General features: G+C 31.9%; 1 protein-coding gene across 1 annotated transcript; it reads left to right on the top strand.

Moving 5' to 3' along the window:
* The first annotated feature begins 10,208 nt into the window (after nt 1-10,208).
* Nucleotides 10,209-22,823, top strand: LOC124374070 (radial spoke head 1 homolog). The gene is made up of 4 exons (XM_046832367.1): nt 10,209-10,351; nt 13,546-13,771; nt 18,077-18,303; nt 22,338-22,823. The coding sequence occupies exons 1-4, from the start codon at nt 10,307-10,309 to the stop codon at nt 22,821-22,823; spliced, it is 984 nt and encodes a 327-aa protein (XP_046688323.1). The 5' UTR covers nt 10,209-10,306.
* The last annotated feature ends 962 nt before the right edge of the window (nt 22,824-23,785 follow it).

Below are 23,785 nucleotides of genomic sequence, written 5' to 3'. Positions count from 1 at the left end.
TGTTGAATGAACTGAAAAAATTGAATAAATACATCCCAGACTGTAAGACCACCTATTTCTAAGATATGAGACAATATATGCGAAATTCAGTCTCGAAAAAACATGCTTATGTACATTTTATAGCACTTTACTAAACCCTTGCAGATTGGTCAAAATACTTCACAGTATAAAAGTTACTATTATATGGCCAATTGGAAGGTTAAGTATATCAAACTATGAAAAATATGATCTGAGAATAAAATTATCATTTCAAAGTTTTGACCTTCAGATTCCCTCCCATTTCGACCTCAACAATCACTAGTGTCGCTGACAGATTTCTTTCTTAATGGATATCCTCTATCGATTCCAAGAAAATCCAGGTTTTGTGCCAGGGTTTAAGCTGCAATCGCATTTGTTGCATTTTACGAAATGAGCCTAGAAACGAGGCCCAGAGCTCCAAATGAGTGAGTAGTATCCAAAGAATGGCCATGCTTGTTGGTATGACAGCGGTGCTGATGCACCGTGGCTGACACATATACGAACAAAAGCGCACGTTGCACACTTCCAAACATCTTGTCTTGGCATCTATAACTAGTACTGGAGATTTTTTAAAGTTATGTTATAGTCTGATTTTATTTTGAAATGACAGACATTAATAAAATATTCAGTAACAGTATAAGCAATTTAAACAATTTGTTAATGATCTATATTGAAGGTACTAATAAAAATCAATCTATTTCAATGAGGTTTAAACATGGTGTTTACAAAACAAATAAGGCTACAGATTGAATGATGATAGTAGGGTTCAATTAGTTTTTATTATAAATTGATGTTTAAAGTAACTTTTTTAAATTACAAAAACCATACTATTTAATTTAAGAAAAAGACTTTACCATTTTTTTCTTGTAAATTTTTACAAATAGATTTAAAATTTTATTTTCTAACTTTAGGCCTACTGCTTTAAATAAAACCTCTTAAAAATCTTTTAATTATTGAGGTTCTAAATATTTTAACAAAACTATAATATATGTAACTATTGGTTTGGAGGCTAAAGTATTATAGAACTTTAGACTTTTTTCCAATAAGTATCATTGTAATCTCCTGCGGAATACCAAAGCTATCAATAAGTGCTAAAAGACTAATATTTTTTGCTAAATATCTGCAGAGATTGTCGTTTTTTGCTAACAAGATTTCCATCTCAGCTTAAACCCTGCTGTGTGCTAAATACAATGCCAGTTGGCTCTCAGCTCCTGGAATATAAAGCCTATTTCATGTCATAACGTAACAATAAAACACAACATTAAATGTTTTGCCTTACTTCAAAAAACTGGAATATGAATATATAAAGAGATTTATGAATCAAGTAGTATTAATGAAACAATCCAAACAAAATAGATTAAATAACAGAGCTATTATTTAAAGCCGTGTTTACACCACAGTTTTAAAAGACATGTTTGTAGCTTTTGTATGAAACATGAGTTTAAAACAGTAACCACAAAGGAAACAAAAAAGATTCTCTGTAGCATATTCAGCAACATAAAAGATAGCCTATCTGAACCGGTCTTGTAAAGTGCCACAAACTGGAAACGTAAGAAATATCACACAGGTTATGAAACTAGTGTTAATATAATAAAGAATTATTGGCTGCAGTATGATATGCGGCCACCACCATGATCGAATCAGTGTAAAAAAAATATTGATTGGAAATACCTACACTATTGAATGCACACATTCAAAATTATAAAATTATTTACAATTAATTATTGCCATCTCTTTTTAATGTATTGAATAACAATATTTTTTAGAATTACCACAAAGTAAAATCGGTATCAATTTACATTAACGTGACCATGGAAAGGTATGTTCATTTTTTTCTGAAAACTACAATTTTTCCTGAAAACAATATTGAAGAAAAAATTCGTCGGCAACGAATATCAAAGGATCTAAGATTTTTTTTAATCCTCTGAAAACTCCGTTTTTGACAGTTTCCTATAACCCCGCATCTGCTCAAACTCAGTATAGCCTGATTTTAGAAAACCGATTATCATACCAACAATGAGAAATTATCGTACTTTCATATAACATAATCGTACCAAACACATTTAATGAAAAAAGTATGTTATGTTTCGTATAATAAATTAATGTTATAATTAACTTTTGGTTTGTTACTTGTATAAATTTGTCAAAAATCTTTCATGGTACGATAATAACTACCCATCGTGTATCTTACAGGCGCATAAAATCAATGAAATTATTGTAACCTTTACGATAATTATCGTACCTCTGGCAACACTATCCATATTTGACAGTTTGGTATTACTCAAATAAAGAAGGGACACCATTTTAAACTACCGTTGTTCCTCCACGTCTATTCTTAACCTCCTAGTTCAATAGTGGTAATGGCATACACCTTTGTGTTGGATGTTCGGCATATCTCACGTGGAAGCAATTCGTAAAGATGAGTCTGACTAATACGTTAATCCTGTCAACGATGCCTGCCCGCTGCGCACTGCTTGCTCTTTTAGAAAAAAAAATTAACTCGAGCTTGCAAAAGTCGAATCCCAGATCACGTGATGCCCCTGCTCCTTAACGCAATAATGTCCGAAAGGCATCAATATAATACAATAATATACTTTCCCCCCAGTTCATATGCACCTGTAATAACAATACTTGGCTATAAATGCCCAACCCATGAAAAAAGTCCATTTTCCATGGTCACGCTAATGTAAATAAATATACCGTAAAATCATTTGTATGTTATTTAATAATGGCTGCAAGTACAATGGCGATGTAATGTCTTATTTGTGTCACAAGCTATCAGGCATGTTTATCCTTCAAAACAGTAAAACGTAACTAAATGTCACACTGTTTTCTTTGTTACATATTACAAATACATATAGGCTAGTTATTTGTTTATTCATCATTAAATTATTACTTTTTGTAGATATAAAACAGCTTAACTAGAGTTTACAATAATTATAAATACCTATAACATAATTTTAGCTCAACATTTTGGTTTCAGCAATTTAATCTCAACATCGATGAATTCGACTGTGGTGATGGCCGCGTTTTATACTACAGCCAAATGATTACTTGGTTCTTTTGACAAATTAGCTTTTGATTTTACATAAGTTAATATTTACTTAGGTACATTACAAAAAAATATTTAAAACAATAAGAAACTGGAAGTTTAAGAAGTCTTCTGTACTTTTCCCTGTTTTCCATAATTTTGACCAGTTTCTATCTCTATGGTAAAGTTTAATAGTTTTCTCCTCTATTTCGGTATTGTTTGTCATTGTATGACTTTCTTGTGATATCTCAGAGTTGATTTCTTTTTCAAATTTCCTAACTGATTACATTTTGTTGTGTTACGTTTCTAGAGACAGACACTTTCCTTTCTTTTTTGTGATGTAGTAACTATTGAGTGATGTTTTTCCACATAGAATTTTTAATATAAAAGTTGTGTCATGAATATACATTAAAGTAAGCTACACTACTTGTAAGTTAACCCTGAGTGCCGCAGCGTCTACATAGTAGATGTTGTGAAATGTGCATAAATTGCCGGCATCTCTACCCAGTAAGACGATTTGTATTTACAATAGACAATAGACAATAGACAATAGACAATATTATTTATTTCCTTTAAGACATTTTACAATGTAATTGGATACGTCAAATACAAGAAGACAAACAGCATTTTTGAGATCATTAGGTTACTTATAATAAGATCTTACAATTTATAGAACTTATAGGCTATAGTATAAAAATAGTAATCAGTTGCCTAGCTAATTTCGGAAAAATTGTAGTCCTTGTACTCTGCCACAGTATAAAAGGCTTGGTCTTTAATCCAGTCTGATACAAAACATTTAAACTTGTTAAAAGGCAGATTTCTAATAGGCAATGGTAGTTTGTTATACAATATGAGCTGTTGATAAACATGACTATTTAAAGTTTTTGAGAGTCTTACATATGGAGTTATAAGGTTGTTTCTATTTCTAGTTAAATGGTCATGATTAAAGTTTTGAGCAGCAAAGGAGTCTATATTCTGTTTAACATGAAGCAAAGTACTTAAGATATATAAGGATGGAGCTGTGATAATTTTTAATTTCTTAAAACTAGCCTTACATGAATTGTCTCAAGGTTAGGCAGTCCAGAACTCTAATGGCCTTTTTTTTGCCATATGAAAACTTTAGAGGCATGACAAGCGTTGCCCCACAGGCGAATTCCATAGTTCATTTGTGAATGGAAAAGACCATAGTATACAATTAACAACGTTTGTTGGCCTATAGATAATTTAAGTTTTCTTAGAAGAAAGACAATGCGGGATAGTTTTTTACACAAATTTTAAAATGTGGGGTTTCCAGCTCAAGCCTGTTGTCCAGTGTAAAGCCTAGTAATTTTTACTTCGCTACTTACATTACTAGTAACAGGAACATCCCTGAGAGAAAAATAGATCAGTTCAGTTTTGCTATTATTGGTAACTAGATTATTAGAATCAAACCACCTTTTTGCATAAGTAAAGGCATTAGACAGGTTGTGTTTTACAATTTCAAAATCACTATCAGAACAGAGTAGAGTGGTATCATCGGCAATAGAGTACACAAAAAGTTGGAATGTTACAATATATATCATTAACAAAGATTAGATACAAAAAAAGGTTCACAAGAACGGAGCCTTGTGGGACACCAGCTATAACATCATCATACATCGAGCTGATGTCATCTACAACCACTTTTTGCTGCCGACCAGATAAATAAGATTTGATCAAGTTTAGTTCCTTTTTTTCTGATACCATAGAAATATAGCTTATCGTACAAAATATTAAAAGACAGGCAGTCAAACGCCTTTGTCAAATCTATCAAATTAGATGCAACTATGTGTCTAATTTTCAAAACCATTAATAATATACTCTACAATTGCTTCCATAGCTAAAACTGTGTTGTGTTTGGGACGAAACCCATATTGATGGCTATACAATAAGTTATTACCATTAAAATATTCATTGAAGTTGTAGGATCATGCAAGATTCTATAATCTTTCCAATGATGGGTACGATGGCTATGGGTCGATAGCATTCAGGAGCCTTTAAGTCCCCTTTTTTTAAAATAGGTGTGATCTTGGTAAGTTTTTTAAACCTTCAGGGAAGATTCCATGTGTTAGTACTAGATTAATTAAAAAGTTAACGGTTTTTTGACAATTAAATTCACCAACAGTTTTTTACAACATAGTTTGACAGACCAAACACATCCTCGCTTTTAGAGTTGCTAAGGTGTGAAATAGTTTTGAGACACTATTTCCGTACTGACCGGTTGCCAGCTAAAACAGAAACAGGGATAGGCTTATCAAAGTTTACAATAAAATCATTATGGTTGTTGTCATTTAAATCTAGATCAACATCACTATGTACATTTTTTGACACATTTACAAAATAGCTATTGAGACAATCAGGAGAAATAGGTATGACATTTTTAGGTTTAATATAGCATGATTCACTTCTTATAACTTTCCATGCCATTTGGCACTTGTTTTTATTTGGCATTAATAATGAGGGTTTTCATTGGCTGTTTTCTTTGCATTTGTAATTTCTCTATTATATAGCTTTCTGAGAGTTACGTATCTGTTTTTATCAACTAAGTCTTCTGTACATTTCCCACTTATCATACATTACTAGTAAGAATTTCCGCATCATTTCAAGCTGCGGAGTAAACCAGTTTTTTGTATTTGAGCTTTGATTGGGCCTAGCACTGGTTTTTTTTTACACTTAACATTTACTATCGGACAATGGTGGTTAAACACAGAACATAAAATATCGATAAAAGTTACCAAAGGGCAATATTCACATCTACATTTTGATACACAGAAGACCAGACAACAGAAGACATACAATTTATTAAAAATTTTCTAATCTAACATCATTTATTAAGCGTTTTGTTTTCTTTTGTTTGACTGGACTAGTCTTATTATTTACAATGCTTGAGGTTTAGACCAACCCATACAACCGGCGTGATCAGATTAAATATCCCTGGGCTATCAAGGAGACTTCAAAGTAATTCTGAGTTAGGTTAGTGTATATGTTATCCAAACATGCCCCAAAGCGGGTTTGGATTCTGATTAGTACAATATAGGTCAAACGACCTTAACAGATTTAGCAATTCAACAGTTTCATTACTTCTCTTATTTAACAGGTCTACATTTAAGTCACCGGCAATGGCTAAACATTCATTGGTTTTTAAAATATTTACTTGTAACATTACAATAAAAGATTTTCAAGATTTTCAATAAAATTTTTAAAATTACTATCAGGTGTACGGTAGATGCTAAGAATAACAAGATTAAGGCTAAGTAGCCTAGCTGCTGCACCCTCACAATATAATTCATTTTTGTTTCGACAAATAACTTATTTCACGGCAATCTACAAGTTTCGAACAATCGATTGTGATTGATTTTTATTGTTCACCGCCCCCTTGTATAATTCACAATATAATTCACACCCTCACATATAATTCATTTTTGTTTCGACAAATAACTTATTTCACGGCAATCTACAAGTTTCGAACAATCGATTGTGATTGATTTTTATTGTTCACCCGCCCCCTTGTAGTTATTTGCCATCAGAAAAAAAAAAAACAGATGACGCAATAGTTGGTCAGCTGCTACTTGTTGCCATTAACTACACAGTTTCGTTTGTGTGTGTTTACATTGTGCTAGTTTCATGTGTTTATGCTGAAAACTGTTGTTATTACTATTCTGCAATTGTGTTCAGTAAAACTTACAATGCATTTATAAACTTCTTTTTTCGTGTTTATTGACGTATATTTTATTGTTGGATTGGTGATGAAGTAAAACGCAAGTTCCAATCAAACTATTGATTTTTAGGTGAAGTAAGGTTATATTGTAGGCCTGTGTATATTTTTTATATACTTTTTATATAATTAGTATTTTATAGCCGTCTTACTTCATTGAGTGAAATAGGATAGTTATAATATTGTTTCTAAACTTTTGACAAACTTGAACAAAAATTGCTTTTTGTTGTATTTTGTATATATTGCAGTATCTGGTTAAATATTACTGTAACACACCATATTATGCATGATTTTTGTTCAGTTTTTCATGCTCTTTCATATGGTATAGCTAAAAAAATTTAAAAAAATATTGTATAAATAAAATTTTAGTTCAAACTTGAAATTGATTTTTTTTCATTTTTTAGCTTTTTGTTATAACCTAGGCTATATTCTTTTTGTGTAAATAAAAATAATATTATATGGAAAAAATACCTTGTTTTATAACACACAAACTAAAAAAGAATTATTCAAATCGGTTTGAATAGTTTCTTTTAATATAGTTTTTTTTCCCCACACGCTTGCAAAACAGAAGGAAATGCTCCGGCAATTTATGCGTATGACTTGGGAAAATATGCCGTGGCACTCAAAGGGTTAATATATCAGAAAGGACAGCAAAAATATTACTTTCTTTTAATTTATATCTAGGAGGAATTAAAATTTTATGTGTACAACCATTGTTCTCCTGCTATGTGGTATGATAAGCCTTTTTAACTACTGTGCTACGTTAAGGTTTTCTTTAATACTGGGGTTACCAAAACCTATTGTTTTCTGCATACTTCTTGAGCATTTTCCTAATGGAAAAAACAAAAAAAAAAATGAAAGGCTAAAGTAAATATTTACCATGTTTTATATTGAAATATCTTTGAACACACTATATCTGTTACCAACAACACTCATAAATTAAATATTTATATACAATATCAAATGTTCTTTAAATTGTGAATATACCTACTGTCATGACCAAAAAAAACATTTGGCTAGACATATTAAATTAAAAAGTAATATGATGTATATAAATCTGTGAAAAATATATATTGATACCTGTTAAGTATCTTGTCAAGTTAAACACTAGTCAAAAGCACAAGGCTTTTTGGTGTCACTTTTAAAATTCGTAGGAATATTACTTTGTATTGTGGTCTTCTGAAATAACGTAGGCCTATTAGTTTAATCCGCTATCCCAAAGAACAACTTGCATGGAGCAATTTAAATCAAAATAACTTACCTTCCCGTGCCATATCCATTGTGTTTAAGTATAAGTTTGTAATAAATTAACTCTTTCGATTAATATACAATGGTACTAAAAACCGGGTATATTTGGAACAGTAACAACATAGTCCAGTCAAAATTTAATGACAAAGAAATTTTTAGATTTATTTCCTAATAACACCGTTTACCGATGCTTCTTAGCCTAAAAATATTCACTGGTGACTATATCTGAATTTGGCCTTTTTTCATTGTGCCTTAGAAAAGTAAGATTTGAACCATGCAGTTAAAAGGTTCAAACTTTAGATATATATGTATATATATATATATATATTTATTTATTTATTTATTTATTTATTTATTTTTATATTTGAAATAAATTTACAAAAGATGTAATTGCTTCTAAATATTATGGAGTTTTATACCCACATCTACAAGAAGCGTAAAAATATCAAAGTATAAGACAATCACTAAACATAATATAGAACAAACTAACCGTAAAATGTAAATACACAACTAGAAAAAACACAGGAAGACTCAGCTGTAATATAATTAGTGCTACACATAGAAATCTAAAAGAAAGTTTACATTTATTACATATTTTAACCAATTGGGAATTTAGGTTTAAGGATTAAGTGATGGGCTTGTTCAAGATTTTTATCTGTAATGTATATTAGTTGTCTTAATGATAAGTGAAGACTTTATTAATTCCTTTAAGTTTTTAACACTATTCAATTTTGTATTCTTTTGTTCTCAGGAGCATGATTGGCTTCTTCTTATTTTAATGAAATATATCAAATAAACCCCCCTGCCATCATGGGTCTAAGATTATTAGATGTTGGCCCAACGTATTGCTTCTTAAAAAATGTAAAATTAATTTAGTAAATGACATTCTTAGTCATAATTTAGTATAGTACTTGTGTCTAAACATTACAAAAAAATTAATCATTCATTCATTCAGTTGATCCAAATTAGAAAGAACCTCTTAATAACACAAAACAAACGGCCGGTATTTTTATTTCAGAAATAAGACTGCAATAAAATAAAATAGGCTGTTGTGTGGTTCGATGATTATCCTTCAGCTGGCTACTGTAAGATTCTGCAAATTCTCTAATCCAAGATATAACATATTTTGCCAAGCCACTGATGAATCATGAGTCAACATTAGAGAATAATAATAAATTGTATTATTATTAGTGGAGTCATAGTCTCTGTCAGCATACACTCACGAATTATGTCGCCAGTCATACTATAGTCGCCATTCGTCACCGTTGTTGTGAATTAGTCTACGCTGATCAAAGCATATTACTCTATGATCCTAAGCAAAAGCCTATTTATATTCTATTCTTTTAGTTATTTTTATGTATTTCATTATACTATTCCAAAGGATAGAAAAAGGTTTTTCACTTGAATATATACAAAAAGAGCGATCGTGCAGATGCAAAACCTGTATTTACAGACTCAAAACTTTCAAATCCAACATAATTTCATTTTGAAAATGAAATGACAGGGTTGGATTCGTTGTAACAATTTAAAAATATTAATACAATTTCACTGTATTTTTGGAGTATATGTAATATATTTGGCAACATTAGAAGACATTTTATAATTTTCTTTTTAATACACAATATTTTTGAAAGTTGAGTTTAACACATTTTTATTGAATTAATTACCAATGAAAGGGTGTATTAAAATTAAATAATAAACTCAAATTGTACTAATGATCGATTTAAAGAAAATAAGGATCTTCTACCTTCTATAAAGGATATATTTATCTATAAAATAGTGTATTTATAGATATTTATAGATTGTTTGTGAGCGATTTTCAAATTAAACTTATTCGTGCTGATTGCTGACGGCAATGGTAGCTAATTAATACACCAGATTCTTCTATGATAAAAGAATTAATCTGCATTTCAAATAATGGGTTTATAATTGTATAAAAGTTTCAACAACCAAGCTAAACGTTTGAATTTTCATTCAATTTTGAGCTACGTTGGCGCAAAATGTACAGAAAGTATAGGATATCATTATAAATTAACAAAAATGAGCATGTTTGTATGTGTATATTACTTAATTTCAGTTACAACGCGTAATGCAAAATAAGGGTCTTCAAAATGAAAATATTGCAGAATAAACATAAATAATCAGTCAGCTGATTCAATGTTGTAACATACTGAACATTTCATGATAGTGTTGCTGTTCTTAAATTTAGTTATATTATGAATTGAACTTACTTCGAGGTTTCATTTCCACTTTCATGATAATTAAAGTGCTAGAATATGAATGAAGGGGAAGGAGAAGGAGAGGGGGATGATACTATTGGAGTATGTACAATTAATTATAATTTCAAACTAATGTAATTTGATATTTTCAGTGTAACAAGCCGAAATGTCTATGCAATCTATGATAGTTGGTGGATTGATAGGTCTGTGAAACGCTCTTATGGAGGAGTAAAAATTATATAAAATGTATTCTTATTATCATCTATAATTATTTTTCTTTTTACCATTAATGGTTTGGATTATTACACTTAACAATTTTCATTGATAATTAGAGTATATTTTCAGAACAATTTGTGAGAAATTGTATTTGGGAGAAAACAATCTTTCGAGGAAGATTCAAAGACATCAAAAATAACTTTTTATTCCTTCAGAATGAATATTTTATTGAATATTAAAAAGGAACTGATACAATCACTGTTAATACAAATAACACAGGACATTTAAATTATTATTCAATTCCCCCCCAGTCATCTGTGATATGCAGGTGGTGTGTTGTGTTGCAGAACCATTGGCGGGATTGGGTTAGCATCACCCCGCACTTCTGGTTAGTATATATATTTTGTATTGCAGGCGTCGTTAAAATATAGGTATCATAATCTGTTTATGTCAAAAGAAACTATACCTGTTACATTTAAACATACAGATAAGAGCATTCACTCACTCATTCCACTAGTATAGGATTCAAATTTTATATGAGCTTTTAACTGTCGCAGCGATGCGTCAAGAACTCATCAACAGGATAAATCACACCTAACACCAAAAGGTGTTTTAAACGAGCTTTAAATTAAAATTCAGAATTTTTTAAAGTACTTTGAGCCTTTTAAAGCCTATTGAGTAGCTTGATATTGAGTTGTTTTTGAGCTGTGCAAAAGTTGTCGTTCTGTGTTGTTGTTACTCGCTCCTAAACCTTGTCTCGTAATTGCGAAACTCCATCCCCTCACAAAGTATACTTTGAGAAGGAGTACAGAATCCCCTCAAGAATATAGAGACTGGATACAATAAACAATCCCAGCTCCCTGAAAGCAGGTCTAAACGCCTTTCCCAAATCTGATCTTCAAAGGATTCTAATTCATTTCTATTGAAGTCTAAACACCTCTTAATACTTGTTTTTGGGAGCAACTTACTCAGAGGCGAATTTCATATGACACATGAGGGCGAATGAGGCCAAAATGGGTCATTTTAAAGACTTCAAAATAGCTTGGTTTTGAAAGATGCCGCAGTGCATGAATGCCTGATGTCAATGCCTGACCAAGGTGCGCTCCCAGGAATGAAGCGGAGTCTTTCATTTCAAGAATTACATTATCCACAAATCAAATGACATTTGATTTTGATTTCTGTTTTCAATTTTATTTCAGAAAAGGGAGATTCAAAACCACAATTTCGAACACAACCGTTCAGTTCTGAGAAAGATTAGTTACCACATCTTTAGATCTTTTTGAGGATACAGGAGTCGTATCAATGGCATACTGGATCACTATTCAATTTTGGGCTGAGGATTTTAGATCGTTTACATATATTAGAACAAAATTGGTTTGAGGGTAGATTCCTAGGATACAGCATAAGACATACCCAAATCGAGTTTTTCATATCATTTTCAAATTGATATGAAAATTCTCTTTTCTAAGGAAGAGTTGATTAATTTTGTTAGCGATTGTTACAATACACCTAAAGTAATGTTTAAGCAAACCACATGGATTATCATTAATTTCACAAGATGTTTTCGCATTTAGTACATGCACAGGCACAGTACGAGCCTCCTCCTCGGCAACAGGAGTTAGCACCATATAAAAGGACCACGCCCTAAGGAGCGACGACCTTTAAAAGACGGATCAGGCAAAGTTACTTATGATAACAATGATTTCACTCGTAGGCCACTTCCTATAAGCTCTTCGGTAATTTTGAAATTAACATAAATTTTGATTTTGCGTGAACAATCTAGTGGTTTGCAATCTATCCGATGCAGAAGAAATTTATTTCGTGAATGATTTACAGTTTCTTGGAGTGTCACCATTATAGATACACGCATGCACGCACACATACGTACACCGCTCACCTAACCTCACGAGCACTCCGAAACATTTGTTCGTTTGACCTAAACACAGATATAGCAGTCTATCCGATGCGGAAGAAAATTATTTCATTTTTGATCCAGAAGCTTCTTGAAGTGGATAGAGAAAATGTTGACAGGAGTTTTAAATTCCTACTTTTTCAGCTCATTATTATTTGATAAATTGTTTTTTATAGGATCCTGCATGATAGAACCTATCAGGGGAAAAATATAAGAATTACAAGATGTGCATTATACGAGATCAGTTTGTTAAGTTCTATTTTGGAATATGTGATCCGATAACTAGATACGCGAACATCACAAAACCTGTTATATTTATATTTTTTTAGAACACCTTTGTCTAAGTTAAGTTTTTACGGAGTGTGTAAATTTTACGGAACCTTCTTTAGTTATACTCGCTGTGCGGCTTATCCTTACTTCTGTAAAAAAATATAGACAGATGATAAGTTAAAATGAACAGTATAAAACCCTCAAAATGTTTAAAACAATTAGATTTGGCGATAAAAATAATTGGAAAGATAACCGGATTTTCAGACGTTTGCCATCGTTCAGTGATACAAAAAATTAGCTACACTGAGTTTCGACACCTGGAAACTCATATCTTCCTCAGGTGGGTAAATAACCTAACACGTATCTACAACTTATGTTCAAATAAAAAAATCATACCAAACCATTGTGATTCACATAAATCAGGAATCACAACAAACAATTAGTGTGTCAACTCCAAACATGTTATTCCTAAGACATGCACTTGATAAAATGAACATTGATTGTTGTAAACTGAACTAAAGAATACAAATCATGTCGCAATACGTCTTTACTCGATCTTTTAATTAATGTAAGTTAATCATTACAATTTGTTTTGCTTGTTTTATTAAATGCATATTTTAAAGGTAGTGCATATAGTGTGCAATGAGTTAACACACGTTCGTTGTAATTTTTGACTTATGTGTGTCTTTTTTTCATTTCCTTCTTTACCTAGATTGGAGTAACGTAGTAGGTCAGTTATACCACTGAGGAAAAGATCAGATTGAGGATCTCAAAAAGTAGTTTTACTGATTTATTTGTATCGCTGAATGTTCGAAGAAATACTCTATAACTCTTGCTTGCATGAAAACTGATGTGATAAAAGCAGTAGATAAAATTATTTTGCTTTTTGATATTCCAGGAATATGAAGGGGAAAGAAACACAGAAAAGCAGAGACATGGTAAAGGAAGAGCTCTGCTACCTAATTCAGATTACTACAGTGGAATGTACAAAGAAGGTTTGAGACACGGTAAAGGCCAGTATGTCTTCAAAGGAGGTGCTCAATATATTGGCGAATACAAAAATGGCATGAAAGATGGAGTTGGGAGATTTCACTACCCCGATGGTTCCAGATACAAAGGTAAATGTTATAGTCATTAATTGTTTTTCCATCACCAACATTATGTAACAATTGGAGATTATTAAATATTTACTTATTTTGATTCACATATCTATTCTTGCACAGGTTTTGGCAACCATATTAGTTTAAAATACCTCTCAGTCCATGACGTATAGGCGTATCTAGGATGATCTAACGGTGGGGAGGAGGGGGCTTTGGAACTACGAATTATTCGTACTTCCTAGTCAAGCTGGGGTACGGGAGCACCTCCCCCACCTGGAATATGTTAAATGCTAATGAAATAAAAAAACATTGTAAATTTGAGCCGTCTAAGAGCTTTATTATTATATTATTTTATGCTCTACAAAAACTGCTATAAAATAAGCGAAGATTTACCCATTTTGGAGACCGCCCGATAACACAGAAGAATTTCAAGAAAATTACGCTGTATTAATGAGAATAATAGAGGCTCGGAAATTGCTATATCTTAAGAACTACAAGACACATCCTCCATTTTTTACCTAGTATTTATACATTATAATATGTGTTTCCGAGATAAATATCTTTTTACATATATTTTACTTCAAAAAATAGGCGTGTATTTATTTGTAGCCTATTACTTAAATAATATGTATTTTATATTTAATTGTTTTTTTTATATTTAAAACTATGTCATCCCCGATTAAATATATTGGGATATATAAATTGGCACTTATTTTTTTAGTGGATATTTACTGTGAATACAAATACAGACATTTTGAGACATGATTAGTAATTGTGTTTTACCGCGGCTGAGCGGTTGACGTCCACCACGTGCCTTGCGCATAGACGCAGCAGACGCTCTATGATGAACAATAATATAGACATACAAAATATGAACTTAAGTTCAATGTTATTTACAAAGCACGGTATTTCATTTCTTTGTTTGGGTAATTTTGGGAGTTCATACACAAAGTGTGACAGAAACACGTTATAGCGATCGGCTAGTAACTATCGTGATAGTTAATAAACGTACACGAATATACATACACGGAAAAATATATTTTGTTCTAGGTGTTTGTTTTTTTTACGTGATTTTAATGTTATCATACTAATTATAACAAAGACTCCATTGCCACATTACACATGGTTTTGGGTTACAGTTTTCGACAAACTATTACAGACATCAATCTCAGATCTGACAGAGGAAGCACGGTATAGACAACATTTTTGTTAATTGTTCACATAACAATAATGTATTTAGCAGTTTCTTGGAAACAAATACGCTGAACCTAAAAAAATAAAACTAATAGTTTTTAGTAAGAAAGGTATTGAAAAACATTACAACATGAAAATTGGAATTAAGTTAAGTGTTCAACGAAAGAGATGTTGAAAGACAAATCATTAATTTTCTACAGCTAAAGTTATTTCATGAAAAATAGAAATTGACAGACGAGAACTTCAAGATACATATATTTTACCAGATTTGATGCATATATCGATGGCCTACCAGAATTGAAAGTTATTATAAATTTTAAAAAGTTGGAACATAAAACTTACTGCTCGAATAAAATTTGACCACGCCAGAGACTAGATTGTTGCTGTTGGCAACCCTTTGAGGGCAACCTAGAAAATTATCAGCAATTCTATTTTATTATTATTTATTTATATTTTATTTCTGAAACTGGTGTAAACAAAACATATTCTAGTGTATAAAATAAAACATTAAATAATACGAACTTTAAGTCAGACATTGTTTAAATGATCACAACATTTCTTTACTTTGACTGTGAACTTACAGTTTTTGTGAAAATTTGATTAAAATATATTATGGTATAAAACAAAACAAATTAGTTATTCCAAAACTTAAGACATATTAGAAGTTCACCACCAAAAGGGTTGAAAGTTCATTATTTTATTTTTATATATAGCTTAAGGACTTTTTTTATCAATGATTTCAATAAATGTCTCCTGAGTACAGATGCTAGATTATCAATCCTGACAATTTTTAACACAAATGCAGACATGCTATCTGACATGAACTTCTAGACGACATAAAGGAATTTTTGTTAAAGAAAGCTCAAACGATTGATTAAAAAAAAGATGTATTTTCTTACAAAATGCTTCAAATTCTTTAAAATATTTTTAATAACTATGAATTCATTCTTTTTGATATATTTTGTACATTAAATCTATCATTAAACACACAAACAGATTTAGGGTAGGCCACAAATGGGTCTAGAGACTCAAGAAAGCAAAATTTGAGACTGCTTATGTTAATTTAATTTTAAATTTAGGCCTATTTCTATTGTTTGAACAAATTATGCTATACAACTCGCATTATAGCATGAATATAATACATAATATGTCCTTAACAGTTATTTTCCTCAGAAATAAGGGTAATGAGTTTATGGAACAAACACTACTGTACATGGATGCTATTGAGTAATGAAATAAGTATGACTTGAATATAAAGAAAGGCTCTGGATTTTATTATAGGAAATATTAAATACAAGTCTGATATAAAAATAGTTTAAATATTTGTCAACGTCAATTGTTCTAGAATTATCTAGTCCATTTTCCTTCAAAAAATCAAAACTGACTGACAAATAACGATGTTACATGCTAAACTGAACGATTTCAAACGCTGTAATCTTGAAATGTAATTGTTCAAAATTTGGAAAATATTGCACAACTATACTTTCATAAAACAAGAGGACTCGTAGCAAAGATATTGTGCTGACCGTAACTTTCAACACTGATGTATTGACAAGAACATAGACAGGAAACATTGAGGGGGAGTCCAGACAACTGATATTTTCTTGTAGTGGATAAAGAGTAAGGCCCCATTTCGTTCCTTTAAAAGTTCTTGACCCGTTTCTTTGTTGTAAACGATCTTTCAGCAATACATGTCAGTAATGCTGAATTATTTAAATAATAATAATTGTTAAATAAAAAAGTAATTGAAAATTTGGGGGTCCAGACCCTTTAGACTCCCTCGCTGGCTACGTCCTTGTTTACTGAAACTACGTACATGATGTCAAAGCTTGGATATTATATTGTATTTATAACCACATATGAAGGGGTTTCTCGAACTTGTGAATTTCTGTCCTGTTACCTCGCATAAAAAAAGGAAGGAAAAAACCAACACCTGGCTGCCGTTACGGTCAGTTCAGAAATTTATTCCCCTTGTGGCAGACCATGATATCGTTCAACGGTATGCCGCAAGTTCTCTGATACATGCAAAATGGCTGCTTCCAGTCCCGTGAGAGACTATCGGTGCTGTGAACTTCAGTTGCGGTTATTGCAGAAATTCTTAACCCGTGTTTTAACAATATTTTGGCCAAACCAGTAAACCCACAAGACATTGTATCATGTCAATTTTCTCGTCTAATTTCACGTTATTTAATAATAAATGTTTCAAATTTTGTTTTCTAGTGTCAATAGTTTTGTCCTTATCACATATGCAATGGAAAAGTACAGATTTTATCTGTGATACCGAACATCAACTTTCAAACATTTATGCCTCTAAAGGCAGTAATTGAATTACAATTTTAATACAAAATTGCAAAGATAGTTTTGTTTTTTAAATTTTAAAATTTAATATCTTTTAAAAAATATGTAAATGTTCTAACGAAACTTTTTTGACTTTGTGAGATTGTAAAATACTTAAGACTCGGAGAATGTCCTGGTAGTTTCTATCTAAAATGCTTCATTTCAGTAACAAAACTCTCTGCTTATTACAGAGTATATTTTTTGCCAATAATAAGAAAATTTAAACATACATATTCTTTGTAGACTCTTGGAGCAATTGGAAAATTCTTTAAATATTACTAAATGTTAATAAAAATATTCTTTAATAAATCTAAAATTATTGGCTGAGCCTTAGCAAAGCCTATTACTTACAAAGCCTGGATAAATGTATCTCTTTTGTCTGTCTGTCCTTGAATAATTTTTATTAGAAATAATGATTTGCAATGATCATCTGTTAAACTTCATCAATATCAATAATTTTATTCCAACAATCTTTACAACTGTGACATGTACCTATATTTAAACTATTCTTCCAAACTGAAACTAGTACAAAAAACTAAATAACATACAATACATTATTTTGGCAGAACAATAAAATAACAAGTAAAAAGATAATAATTTAAAAACATATAAATCTAATCCTTCAGTCCATTTTACGAAGGCAAATTTTTTAAATATCCTTTGACACACAACACGTTTTTATTTATATACTTTATTGAAATTACAAATAGTTTTTTATTTATATAATTATATTTTATCGAATATACTATTTACTGCATGTATATGAGGATTTTAATTTTTTGTAATCTGATTGTATAGGGGAATGGAAGGAGGATAAGCGCCATGGCAAAGGGAAGTATACTTACTCACAAGGAGATACTTACGAAGGGGATTGGGAAAAGGATGAGAGACATGGTTTGGGCACATATACTTACAAGGCTTCAGGAGTTATCATGTTTGGTATTTGGGAAAAAGGAAAGATGGAAGGAAAAGGAAAAATAACTTACCCAACATTTACATTTCATGGCGTCTTTTTGAACAACATGGTAAGATGTACTTCACACATTTGTATACAGCGGATGCAACAGTGGATGAATCAAATCTCATTATGATTCTTTATTACTTAACCATCTTCGAGATACTGCATATATACTAAGGTTATCAACATTTTTAGTTAATTCATAATACTTACTATATGTGGTATCCTGCACGCTAATGGATCGTCCGTTTGTAAGTAATTGTACCAATAAAGTAACATTAACAACTTCACTGCGACACAAGTCTTGTACTGACTTTAGGACAACGGAGGTAGTGGCTGTGTGCGTACACCGCAGTCAATGCTTTAAGGCAGTGGTTCTCAACCTTTTCAACGCTGCGACCCCTTTTTTAGGTTGAGAATTTTGGCGACCCCCTTCTTGTAACATCGTAAAGTAAGCCTTTGTATGCAAAAAGACAGCAATAATTAGTTTTAAAAAACATAAAAAAAACACTATTCAAAACTATATAAAAACGTTAGTGAGCACTAATTTCTTAATAATTAATAAACGATCCGGTAATAAATGTAACGAAAGTAATTTAAATCATTTTCAATTCTTCAATATCAAAGCAGGCAAAGACTGTGCGCAGTGTATTTACAGAACTGACGCGTGGTGTATTTAAAGCCGCGGAGACAGCCTGACATAGAGCTGCGCGCGCAGCCATCGCACGGCGCAATTCGTCCTCCAACAAGCCACTGTGTCAGTGTGCCAGTCGACTGCCTGACGTCTTGAGAGATAGTGCGTACTTTGATCTTCAAATTGAACACTCAAGTTTTAGTATTAATAATGGATAAGTTTTTAAAAAGAGAAGCTTCATGTAGCAAAAGTAGTTCCGAAGTCTCAAAACCAAAATGCCGAAAGTATGATAATGCATATCTACAGTTTGGTTTTACTGAACTTGAAAACAAACCTCAGTGTGTTATTTGTAGTGAAGTTTTATCAGTTGAAAGCATGAAACCTTCAAAAATGAAGCGTCATCTTGAAACTAAACATTCTGCGCTGAAAAACAAACCAGTCGAGTTTTTTCCAGAGAAAACTGCTGTCCCTTCGCAGTCAACAGGTAAATATTAAGTCATACTGATGTTAGCAAAAATGCCCTCAAAGCTTCGTACGAGGTAGCGCTAAAGATTGCTAAAGTGGGGAAGCCACATACCATTGCTGAGGAATTAATTCTTCCTGCCGCAATCGATATGGTTTCAAATATGATTAATCCTCAAGAAGCTGACAAGCTAAAAAAGATCCCACTATCAAATGACACTGTTGTCACGACGAATATCAGACATGGTGAAAGATGTTCAGAACCAGCTAAAGATGCAAATAAAAGAAAGCACGTTTTTTTTCGATTCAATGCGACGAATCAACTGACATTGCTAACTTTGCTCAGTTTTTGTGTTTTATTAGGTATGATTGCGGTCACTCTATTAAGGAAAATGTATTATTTTGCAAATCTTTGCCAGACCATGCCACAGGTGAAAGTCTTTTTAAAGTGTTCACTGAGGCAACTGAACCATTTGAAATTGATTGGAACAAATGTGTTTCAATTTGTAGTGATGGTGCAAGAGCCCTTTCGGGTAAAAACAGCGGATTGATTGCCAGGTTGAAAAACTAATGCCAAATGCAAACTGGGTGCATTGTTTTTTACATAGACAAGCTTTGTCAGCTAAAGGAATGCCGGATGACTTGCGTCAAGTTTTGGCTGAGGCTATCAAAGTTGTTAACTACGTCAAGAGTCGACCATTGCAGAGTAAATTACTTGAAAACTTGTGTGAAGAGGTAGGAGCCCTGCACAAACATTTGCTATTCCACACCGAAGTGAGATGGCTGTCCCGGGGTAACGTGTTGAGTAGGCTGTTTTCATTGAGATCAGAAATATTGCTTTTTTTAATGGACAGTAAACATGAACTTTCTCATTTTTTCAGCGATGAAAAATGGATAATAAAGCTTGCTTACTTAGCTGATATTTTTTCTCATCTCAAACATTTTGAACTCATCCCTACAAGGACCAGAAACAACTATATTGTATGCTCAAGACCGCGTAAATGCATTTGTAAGAAAACTTACTCTTTGGAATACAAGAATAAAAGATGAAGACTTTGAAAATTTTCCAACTTACATAAGAATTCAAGGAGTATGTCTCAAGTATTGGTGACACATCCATTGACACATCATCTTTCTCATTACTCATATCATTACACCTTGAAGCCTTGATAAAGCAGTTGAATGATTATATTCCTGTTTAAAGATACAAGTGGATCTGTGTGGATAACAAAACCATTTTCCGAAAAAGCTGTTCAAAAAGCTGAATTGAATGCTGGCCTCCACAATGAACTGATAGATATATCAAGTGATCAGTCATTGAAACTAACTTTTGACGATGTTTGTCACGACAAGTTTTGGCTAAGTATAAAGAAGGAACACCCAGAATTGACCAAAGTAGCATTGAATATTTTTGATACCTTTTTCTACTTCTTACAATTGTGAAAAAGGATTTTCCACAATGGTTGAATTTAAAAAACCAAATCAAGAAATCGTTTGGCACTGGAAAATGATATTATTTTGTGTTTGACAAAAATCAACCCAGACATTCTACAGTTAGTTAATTCAAAGCTTAGCTCAAGTTTCTCATTAAGTCATTCTGCTGGACTTTAAAAAAAATTTATTTTTTGCAATGTATTTTGTGTAGTGTGCCTATTTTGTTTTTAGAATAAACAAATTTTTGTCTCACAACAATAAGGCCTACGTTACGATACAAGCGGCGCGGCAGGCACCATCATTTTTAGGAACGATGTTGAGTCATTTAGAGCTCCATTTGTTCCTTTTTTGTTAATTATAGTTGTATTTTAAAATAGTATTGATTAATTGTAAATTGATTAAATATACTTATTGTATTTAACAAGCGGACTCAACTCAGTTTCTAAATAAGTACATGGTCGCTTCATTTGATATTCGCCGCTCATATGGTATATATGGCCTGAGTTTTTTAGTTTTTTTTTTTTTTCATTTATCACCTATCTTGCGACCCCCCCAGACCCGTCCTGCGACCCCCCTGGGGGTCGCGACCCACCGGTTGAGAACCCCTGCTTTAAGGTGGTAAATATTGTTCTACTGTAACTTCAGTTATGGATATATTAACTGGTATGAATGGTTATCCCTTACTTAACCCATAGCTTGATTATTAAAAAAGATTAAATTGAATTATGTCAATTGTTCAATTTATTTAAATAATAAAAAATAAAAAAAAACATAAAATAAATTAAATACATTTCTTATGCATGTTTTAAATAATAAAACTTATGTTATCTACGTTCTACTACAAACGGTTTAAATTATTTACAGAGGGTTTGTTTTTTTATTTAATTAATGGGAGTTATCAGGATAATTATTAAATTCTGTAATTTAAAGGTTGCAATTCAATAAAGATTCAAATTACACAGCTTACTAATTATATTGTTGCTAACACGCCAAGTGTTTGCTCAAAATGTTCTTTATTTCAATTCTAAATAAGTATTTTTTTTGTTACCAAAGGTAAAATATACAATTGATTCATTGCTAATTGATTAACCATTGTGTAACAAGCATAACGAGTCTGAACAAATTCACTCAAAGAAGAAGGTTATAGACCACTGGGATAGTGTAAGACCAGATTATAATACAGGCCTGATACTGTGACGTCTTAAGACCAGTCTGAATGTTCCGCTTCATTCAGTGGAAATAAGCGAGCGCTCAGCTTTTATGATTGTTAGTATATTTTAGATTTCTTTCGCAATTGAAGACAATTAATTACCATATACATGTTTGAGAACATTTTGCCTTTTTAAGAGTAGTTAGTTTATTAAAATAGGTCATATTTTCTTTTAATATACGTATCTTCTTTATACAACAGAGAGTTTGTAGCAGAAAATTCATAACAGATGATTCTCATGCTTACAATAAATAAATGCTTACAGGTATATAGTGGATATATTCTTTTTTTAAACAAATTGATAAGAGTAGTCATAAATATTTTAAATTTAATAAAAGTTAATAATTCAAGTGTTATACAGCCCATAGGAAAAGGACGTTTTGTTTTCAACGAATACTGTATCCAAGAAGGTTATTACATTCATTTGAAAGATGAATCAGCCAGATCGGAAGAAGAAGCTGTGGGTGAAGAGGAAGAGAAGATGTCACCCAGGGAGGGGTACCCAAAGGGAATTACTCCAGTTTGGAGACCAAGGAAGATTCTACCTTACTCTCTTGATCTCATTCCTCCCGATCCTAAACTGCCTCCCAAGCCACCACCAACACCTCCTCCTTCTCTTAGGTTATCTGAGGGTGAAGATAAGAAGAGTGATGACCAGAAAAAAGACTCAACAAAATCTATCGGAAGCAAGGAAAGTAAAGTAGAAGACAGCAATGAAGAGAAACCAGAGGATGTTGAAGGAAATGAGATAGAGAATAAGGAAGGACTTGATCCAATTTTAGAAGAGTCTAGTCCTGAAGAAACACTGTCTCCAACTGAAGATGAAAAAAAACAAGTCCTGAGTTAACAGGTACAAACTGTTACATTTTATTTATACTTGCGGTTTTTTACAGCTATAAATCAGTGGACAGATTTAGCAATAAGTTCCACAACTAGGTCTGGGGGAATTTTACACTAAGGGAGCTCCATCCACTCTAATAATTATCCTCTGCAGTAAATTAAACGTATTAATTAAGTCATAACCTTAACCGGATATCTTTACATTTGCAATTAGTGATATGTTGCTCCTGGGTTGCCCAGATGGGACATCGCGTTTTGATGTACTCGGAGTAGGTTCTACTGGAAGATATAAACCAATCTTGCTTACTCATCTCTGGTAACCCATTATTTGGATTGTTCTCTTGATTTAGTATGGTGAAAAGTCGTAAATCCTTACTTCACCTACAGATGGTAAACATATTCTGGTTCTACTCACTACAAACCGACCTTAGAACACACACAGAACTTTTGAAAATAACTCAATTTTATGAAAATCATTCTAATTGCCTGAACTGAGTAATAAATTAAAAGAACAGTATGGTTGAGAATTGTTGTCAGTTTCTCCAAAATATGACTGCATAACTGAAAATGACTTCATTTCACAATAGTGTTGTACTTTCTTTGATTTTGTACGGACTTATAAATCCTGTGAATTAACTCGCTGTCATAATGTTTAATAGATTTAGACTAAACTTGGTACAGAGATAGCAACTAACGTAGCTTGGATGGGTTATTTAGCCAGTCTCAAGCAATAAAAAGTTTCAAGATGGAGACAATTCACATTAGTATCCTGAGAATCTTTAACATCATATATTTATATATCATATTTATAATCACAGATAAAAAATATATTTCATACAACTAATATTGATTGAATTAACTTTCTACTCTACTAATGTGTCCTCAGTTTAGCAATGTAAAAAACAGCCATAAATTTTTTCATAGGCTGAATGAGTGGTGTAACTAGTTCTTGGTTTTGGGGAATGAATC

The sequence above is a fragment of the Homalodisca vitripennis genome, unplaced genomic scaffold (genome assembly GCF_021130785.1).
Source record: "Homalodisca vitripennis isolate AUS2020 unplaced genomic scaffold, UT_GWSS_2.1 ScUCBcl_7185;HRSCAF=14752, whole genome shotgun sequence".
Lineage (NCBI taxonomy): Eukaryota > Metazoa > Arthropoda > Insecta > Hemiptera > Cicadellidae > Homalodisca > Homalodisca vitripennis.
This window is presented reverse-complemented; position numbering and strand designations above follow the sequence as displayed.

Coding starts and splice junctions, on each gene's coding strand:
- LOC124374070 (XM_046832367.1), top strand. CDS start 10,307: ATGAATGAAGGGGAAGGAGAAGGAGAGGGGGATGATACTATTGGA. Junction 10,352..13,545: donor AGGGGGATGATACTATTGGA/GTATGTACAATT, acceptor TTGATATTCCAG/GAATATGAAGGGGAAAGAAA. Junction 13,772..18,076: donor TTCCAGATACAAAGGTAAAT/GTTATAGTCATT, acceptor CTGATTGTATAG/GGGAATGGAAGGAGGATAAG.